This window comes from Microchirus variegatus, assembly GCF_963457635.1.
Source record: "Microchirus variegatus genome assembly, chromosome: 12".
NCBI classification, from domain to species: domain Eukaryota; kingdom Metazoa; phylum Chordata; class Actinopteri; order Pleuronectiformes; family Soleidae; genus Microchirus; species Microchirus variegatus.
Window position 1 is genome coordinate 3,971,944 of NC_139813.1, and position 8,503 is coordinate 3,980,446.

An 8,503-nucleotide genomic window follows, 5' to 3' on the forward strand; every position below is an offset into this window, starting at 1 on the left:
AGCAAAAATGTCTGTACTTTGAAGAATCTAAAATATACACTTCATCCATCCATCCACTGTCTACCGCTGGGTTGCAAGTTTTTTCTTTATAGTTCTTCACACACGATTATCGTGATGTATGAGAGTATGATGTCTTCAGTATTAAATTATAAAGACAGGAGTGTGTCCAAATCTTTGAAAGCCTTTATGTAGAAACAAAACAGATCTTGTCCAATAGAGGGCAGCATACCGCGAATGCGTCATAATAATCTACGAGTCGTGTGTCAGAAGAGGAAGAAGAAGGGCGGAGCATCCTCCATCTTCTGGAACAACAGTCAGACGGAACGAACGAACGAACGGAGATTGACAAACATCAGCTATCATGGGAGCTGTTCTGGGACTGTGCTCCATGGCGAGCTGGGTGAGTTCACGCACTGCTAACGATGCTTAACGATGCTAACGATGCCGTGTGTGTGTGAGAGACGGTGTCTGCCCTCAGACCATGACTGCGCAGTTACACGGAGGACGGGCCGCGACCCTCCTGTGTGTGTGTGTGTGTGTGTGTGTGTGTGTGTGTGTGAGCGCGCGCGCACAGTGTTGTTGTCGTGCTGCCTTTGTTGTGTTCAGACACACACTGCTGTATGTGTGCTCTCAGTGTTGTTGTGTTCAGACAGACGCACACTGCTGTGTGTGTGTGTGTGTGTGTGCGTGCGTGCGTGCGTGTTGCAACATCAAAACACCCAAACAGATTTAGCTGACACACGCAGGATCTCGTCACAGCGAACACACTCTTCGTAAACAACAATCTCCCTGCGTGTGTTTGCAGATCCCGTGTCTGTGCGGCAGCGCCCCCTGCCTGCTGTGTCGTTGCTGCCCCAGTGGGAATAATTCCACAGTGACTCGGCTCATCTACGCCTTCTTCCTGCTGCTGGGAGTAGGAATAGCCTGCATCATGCTGATGCCTGGCATGGAGGGTCATCTCAAGAAGGTACTGCACACGTGTGTGTCTGTGTTTCTGCCCTGTTGACTCATTCATTATTAGCTGTTTTATTGACACATGCATCAACACGTCACATTTTTGGGAAAAAGATCTTTACTGTTGTTCCCACATGCAACAACAACTTCCTGTGTTTTGAGGGCAGAGCTTTGACCAGAGAGCGTTTTCACCGATTTGCATTTAGCTTTGTATTACTAGTATTGTGGTAGTATTTTTGAATAATCATGCTTCCTTCCCTCCGTTTCCCCTCAGTAGAGAAATATCTTCATTCACAAGCCTTGGTCCGAGGTGTGAAACTACAACGCTAGTTCCACAATTTTTTAGACCCACCCGTAGGGGGACGGGACTCAGGCTTTTAGCTAGGATTTTTTTAGAGGGTGTCCCCCCTTGTAAAAAAAAAAAAAAATTGCGGAGCTTTTGAAAATTTGAGGTAAAAATGGGGCATTTTGACGCTTTTTGAAGAATCATTATAGTGACTCATGAAGTAAGGGCTAGTAACTCAAAATGGAAAAAAAACTGAAAAACCGAAATTAATTATTGTGATTTTGTAACATTTATTTATTTATTTTCGTCTAATTTTGTTGTTATGGCTGGGACTGTGTGTACTGACATCACTAAAGTGAAGGCATTGCAAATATAGAGGGTGCCCCTCATCTGGTGCGGGCCTTTTTTTTCTGCGCACCGCCCCTGCTGACTCTGCTCTTCACTCTCCTGCATTGTGCGCCATTGTACGCGGATCATTCGCATCCAACGCAGAATGGATGGATTTCTCTATGCGCAGTTTTATCCACACATTCATATAATATGACACATACAAAATTATCTTTACGACGAGGATAGAGTACAGTCGCGATGAAATACAGCGGATCCAAGTAGATCTTAGAAAATGTGTTGACAGATTCTGAATAGCGCACTTTTTATTCTTTTCACTCCGTGGTCTCATTCTTTCTTTAGAAGACGCTTTAGCGCTGTGATTAAGGGAATAACAGATGCATCGGATGAGCTGATCTTTTTAGTTAACTGCTCAAAGGGCGAGAGGGAGAGAAGAGAGTCCTCTCGCAGGGTTCATAATCCGCGCTGCGCTGCAGCCAAGTTTCGCTTTTACGCAAAGAGACTCCAGCATTTAATGGGTGCCGTTCCACCGTGTACACGCATCTTGTGGTATACGCGCGGGTACAGACAGGCGCGTGCTGGCCGTAGTTTTTGCGACCAGCACGCGAAAAATAGGGTGTCTTTAGGGCCCCAGGACGCCCGGACGCCCTGCTGGCTAAAAGCCTGACGGGACCTCATTCCCAGATTGTAAACCTTGTCTGCCACATGGATGTATAATATGAACTGGACAGAGCTCCGCCCCCTCTGCCTTGAAGACAATTTTTACACGGTGGCCACTGTGGGTACTGCAACAGAAAACCCCATGGTGCCCAAAAGCAATTTTCCCATTGACCGCAATAGTAAAAGAGACGCCTGTAAAAGTGTCCACAGGACACCTCGAGACATGGACACGGGCTTTTATAGATCTTTATATGGTAGTGACACTACTGCGCATGCTTCCATAACCCTGGAAATAAACACGGAAGTCAAAAACTTTTTTGGCATATGCGCTGGGTGAGCAGCTTCATAGGAATGAACGGAAGCAAGGGGCGGTGCTCTATCCAGTTTATATAATACATCCATGGTCCGCCATCTATGCTACCTGTTACGCTAACAGGCTCTTAATAGTAAACTGAGAACAACAATGGCTGAATGTAGTAGTAGACATGGGGCGAGGGAAAAGACCAGGAGCCGGCTGGTGGCGGTGGGCAATGGAATATAATTAGGAGAAGAATTTGAGTTTTTACAATGAAAATGAGGAGAATACTATTATGCTGTCATGGCCGCACGCGATTGTCAAAATGAGAATGAGCTATGCCAGTGTGTGTCTGTAATAGGCAGATTAAACAATTGCTCAATTAATTAATCATTAACTATTTTAATCTTAATTGTGAGTGTTTTCTGTTTTTCTTTGCTGCTGCACACCAGAGAAACTGAATACCTTTGCTTTGTTGACAAACCAAGACATTTGAAGATTTTGTTATTTCGAGGTTTAGATCAACATTTATAATATTTACTGGCATTTTACTGTTCTGTTTATTACAACGAACGATTATTTTCATCATCAATTAATCTGTAGATTGTTTTGTTGTTTAATCAATTAGTTGTTTGCTGTCAGAAAACTTTGATCAGTGTTTCCCAAGCCAGGAAATGATGTTCTCAATTGTTTTGTTTTGTCCACAAACCAAAATGAACAATCAGAAAGCTTGTTTTAGGCTTGGAATGGTAAAGCCCTGAGTTAGGCTTGTGTTTTGACTGAGAACGGTCAGTACCATTACTTGGTAGGTGGGGTGTGGGCTGTGCCTGATGGCCATGTAGCGTGATGACATCTAGTGCAACACAGCAGTCAATAACACAATGACCACAGCGGAGGACATCAAGCAGCTCTGTTTTTCCTGCTCAGTTTGTCAGAACACGAAGTCAAGCTTTGTATAAAAATAGTGTTTCCCGTGACTTTCATGGGATAGTTACACCAATCGCAAGGGAGCAACGTTTTTCTGTCGTCCAGTGAGTTTACTGTTGTGGGTGGAGCCCGGAGCCGGACAGTAATGGAGTACAGTACTTAAGTACCATTTTGAGGGATCTGTACTTTACTCCAGTATCATTTTTGGGGAGTACTCTACTCATGACTTTACTCAAGTACATTTGAGAGGCAAATATTGTACTCTTCACTCTGCTACATTTCTATCCATAACCATGAGTACCCACTACTTTTTCTTCTCAAAAAAACAAACAAAAATAAAACAACAATTCCATAGTCAAAACCATGGACGAAACAATGGATGAAGACGCAGGTCCATCGAGGGAATGTGCCAACCCGTGGCCCCACTTGATACTCAAGTACTTTTAAAAACAAGTACTTCAGTGCTTTTACTTAAGTAGACATCTGACTGTAGTACTTTTACTTGTACTTGAATAAAATTTAGCAAGTACAAGTATAAGTATAAGGTATCTGTACTTTTACTCAAGTAATGAAGCTATGTACTCTGTCTGCCTCTGGTGGAGACACCCTGACCATACTGAACCACTTTACTCTGGTACCTCAAGAGAAGGGTACCAAATAATGGAATGGTTGGGGCTGGTGGTTTTGGTTCTATTCCTCATGTAAAGGAAAAACGTACGTACAAGACTTTACCGAACCTAACCGTTCCACTCACAGAGATAAGGCTTGCTAAATCAGTGTCTTCTTTTAAATCACTTCATAAAACTTATTTTTATAGACTTATGTGATGCTGTCTTTTTATCTCTTAATAATTTTATTTTTGTGTATTTATTTATTTTATCATCATTATTATTATTATTATTATTGTTATTTTGTAATCTTTTTTCTCTTTCTTTGTAAGCACCGCAAATCAATTTAATATTTGTTGTATTCATACTGTTTATGTGTGTTTGTATTGTTATGTAATGTAAAAGCACTTTGTAAACTGTTTTTAAAGGTGCTATACAAATAAAGGTATTATTATTATTACTTCTGTCTGATGTCAAAGTCGTGAGATGATGAATTTCCTTAATGTCCTGTAGATTCCAGGTTTCTGTGAAGGAGGCGAGGGATCGTCTATTCCTGGTGTGGAGGGTCATGTGAACTGCGATGTGCTGGTGGGGTACAAGGCTGTTTACCGTGTTTGCTTTGGGATGGCCATGTTCTTCCTGCTCTTCTCTCTGCTCATGATCAAAGTCAGGAGCAGCCAGGACCCCAGAGCTGCACTGCACAATGGGTGAGCCTCTCTCCATCCATCCACTCATCCTTCCATCATCTTGGTTTTATAATAATAATAATAATAATAATAATAATAATACGTTTGATTTAAAAGCGCCTTTCAGGTCACTCAAGGACACTTTACAGACAGAATAAGTTAAAATTTGCACAAAAGATATCCAAAATATAAGATGACAAATGAATAAAAACATTTTGTAAAATCACATAAAAATAAACCATGGCAACACAATAACATAGGTTAAGGGTGGTTAGAGCAGGAGGTTAGAGGGAGTAGGCAGTCCGGAACAGGTGAGTTTTTAGTCTAGATTTGAAGATGGGGAGAGAGTCTACTAAATCTACTAAGGGCCAATTCCAATTCCTATCTTAACCCTCAAGTTCAACCCTTATCTTAACTGGCCCTCAAAACCAAGTGTTGAGGGTTATTTTGTCACTAAGAAATGGGACACCCCTTAAATGCAGATACGTCTTCAGACTGTGGGGGGTCAGAATAACGCCAAAGGTGCATCCAGTCTGTCAACTCCAAAAAGAAGAAGAACACATTTACAGGATTATTCAGGATTATTTATTACGATCCGTTTGTCAGTCAAGTTATTAGGTTGTCAGTTAGTTATAAGATGCTTATACAAATACCACAACCAAGGACATATTCAGCTGACAGTTACCGCACACCACGGCTTATTGAAAAGTAAATCATAGCAAACGATCGCTTGTCCGCACCGGCCGGCTATTGACAAAAGATCGTAGAATAAAAATAAGTGTTACGCAATGACGCCAGTAATCTATAATATGGGCCTAAATTAAGATAATACAATGGTTTTCATAATTTTTATATCTCTATTAACAAAGAAAATACTTAATTTGTAGTAACTCGTTTTGCTGCTTTCTGTGCCATCTTTGTTATGTGAAAACACAAAATGCATTCTGGGTAGCCCTTGCTCCCAAGGGTGGTCTCGGAAAATCTCAATATTGAGGGCGATACAGCCCTTAAACTTGGCCCTAAATGTAATTTTTCTGAGAATCGGGACAGAAGTTACACTAGTGGGAGCGCGCATTTTTGAGATTGAGGGTTAAGCAAGGAATTGGAATTCACCCTAAATCTACTACTTACTAAATCAGTCAAACACGTTATTAACGGCGTTAAAGCAAACCCATTTTAACGGCGTCAATTTTTTTATCGCACGATTAACGCTCTTTTTGGCCGAGCAAACTTTGTCGTTTTTTTCACAAGATGTTGCATCAACTAGTAACGTTAGAACAACTCCAACACCACACCGGATCTAGATAGACCGGAAACACAACATCAGACACGCTGCACAAGCTGGTCAAAGAGTAGTCGGCTCGCGTAAGTAAAGGGTAAACGTTCCGTTTTGAGCGGATGGCGAGCGCTTCTCCGCTAGCTCCTTCAGCTCGGGTTAGCTCGTTACGGCAACAACAAATTAAACCACGGGACTTCATGTGCGTTAAAGAACAGCTCTTTATTCACAACACTGGGGGTGATACACAGACGCTGTTATTATTGTGCGGCTCTATCACAATGAGAGGAATAACTCAACATATGCAGAGCGACGGTGATATTCACCTGCGGCTCGCTAATGTAAACAACACATTACTTCCTGCTTCTCCTATGTACTCTCGTACCTCCTACAGCACACACATACATAGCTCCTCGCTCGCGCGCACACACACACACGTGCACACACACACACACACACACACACACACACACACACACACACACACACACACACACACACACACACACACACACAGTTTAGTCTGTAACATAGATTAGTTTGTCTGCCAGAGTGGTTCAGTCTGTAGAATAATATGTGTAATAATCTAATAATTCATCTAAAATTATATTTTGTCTTGAACAAATATTATATTATTAATATTGTGTCTTGAAATTGCAGCAAGCTGTATTGCAATTTAGATACATTTCGATTAATTGTTCAGCCTTACACTACAGTATATGCCAAAATATGCAAATAATATTTACACAAAGCAAGTCAATCCACTTTTCTATGTTGATAAGAGTATTAAAATGAGGAAAAATAATGGTACAAAAAGAAATCTAGGAACATTTAGAATAGATAAAAATGTGAGATTAATTGCGATTAATCGCGATTAAATATTTTAATCGTTTGACAGCACTAAAAGTTACCCTTTGAACACAGTCCCGTACCCCTTCAGACAATTGTTACACATCTTTGTCTTTCGTCAGGTTCTGGTTCTTTAAGTTTGCTGCAGCCACTGCCATCACCATTGGATCTTTTTTCATCTCAGAAGGTCCCTTCACCACTGGTAAGTATTCCTGTCCAGTGTTTTTGCTTCATAGATAAACTTTTACTGTCAAGTGTCTGTGTTCAAAAAATCTCCTTGATATTTTAGTATTATTGTTCTGATTCCAGAATTGGTATTGTATTATTTTCAATTCAGTCCGCTGTTAATGGTGGTTTATGTGGTGGTTCACGGTCTCTTGAAAGCTGCAGGTGAAGTAAATGAAACTGTGCTCTCTCTGTGTTCCTCAGTGTGGTTCTACATGGGCATGGCTGGAGCCTTCTGCTTCATCCTCATCCAGCTGGTTCTACTCATCGACTTTGCACATTCCTGGAATGAGTCTTGGGTGGAGAAGATGGAGGAGGGCAACTCTCGCTGCTGGTATGCAGGTACGGTGACATGGTTATTATCCATTGGTGTCGTAAGCTACTCCTACAAAAAGGGAAAGTAACACTCTCACACAAACTTGGTTTTGCAGACAGGCATCCCTTGAATTAATAGAGATATAAACAGTAAAACAACATAACTGAACTGTGGTCTAAGCTACTAAATACAAGAGTAACTTGCAATGTGCATAAGAACAGCGTATACAACAGCTGTTGTTTGTGTTCGCAGCTTTGCTCTCAGCCACTGCATTGAACTACCTGCTGTCTCTGGTGTCTCTGGTCATGTTCTACATCTACTACACTCACTCTGATGGCTGCACCGAGAACAAGGTCTTCATCAGCATCAACATGCTGCTCTGCATTGCGGCCTCCATCATGTCCATCCTGCCTCAGATCCAGGTCTGTATCTCATCACACTGAGTGAACTCAGCACTGTATAAAGATGAGTAAGTGATGTTCCTGCTAATGACTGCTCTTCCCTGGTTGAAGGAGTCTCAGCCAAGGTCTGGTCTGCTGCAGTCCTCACTGGTCACCCTCTACACCATGTACCTGACCTGGTCGGCCATGACTAATGAGCCTGGTAAGTATATAGTTTTCATGCATTCATGTAGGTCAGTGAAATGGCACTACTTTTTTACTGTCATCTACTTTTGAAAAATGCTGCCACACTGCTGATGTCTTTGACATGGATGTGACAGGAGGACTGACTGTAGCCTCAAATGAAAAGTTCAGCATTCACGTCTAATTAATGACATCACCAATCTGTCTCATTGGCCACGGAGCGACAATAAACCATTGGGTTGGACTTAGGGATGGGGCCGATCCGATCCCATATCGGCATCGGGTTCCGATACAGACGTAATTGACGGATCGGAAATCTGTACAGTTGGATCGGAAATTTCCGATCCGTCTGTGTGTGTGTGTCTGCTGAAATGTCTCCACAAGTGATTCCCTGAATGCTCTGTTAGCTGGCTGCAAAAAGTGGAATGGCTTTCCTGAACTGAGGCATGTCTCGATGAGACAGGAGTAATGATGCACGACTCCGTTCAG

At 42.0% G+C, this 8,503-nt stretch overlaps 1 protein-coding gene across 1 annotated transcript in view; it reads left to right on the plus strand.

Moving 5' to 3' along the window:
• Nucleotides 1-269: 269 nt before the first annotated feature.
• Nucleotides 270-8,503, plus strand: part of LOC310934996 (serine incorporator 1-like) — a 12,718-nt gene continuing 4,484 nt past the window's right edge. The window contains exons 1-7 of the mRNA XM_083898819.1: nucleotides 270-400; nucleotides 806-967; nucleotides 4,592-4,785; nucleotides 7,012-7,091; nucleotides 7,319-7,456; nucleotides 7,683-7,852; nucleotides 7,943-8,033. Of these exons, the coding sequence (XP_083754945.1) occupies nucleotides 362-400; nucleotides 806-967; nucleotides 4,592-4,785; nucleotides 7,012-7,091; nucleotides 7,319-7,456; nucleotides 7,683-7,852; nucleotides 7,943-8,033 (874 nt within the window). The 5' untranslated portion in view covers nucleotides 270-361. The remainder of the gene's footprint in view (nucleotides 401-805; nucleotides 968-4,591; nucleotides 4,786-7,011; nucleotides 7,092-7,318; nucleotides 7,457-7,682; nucleotides 7,853-7,942; nucleotides 8,034-8,503) is intronic.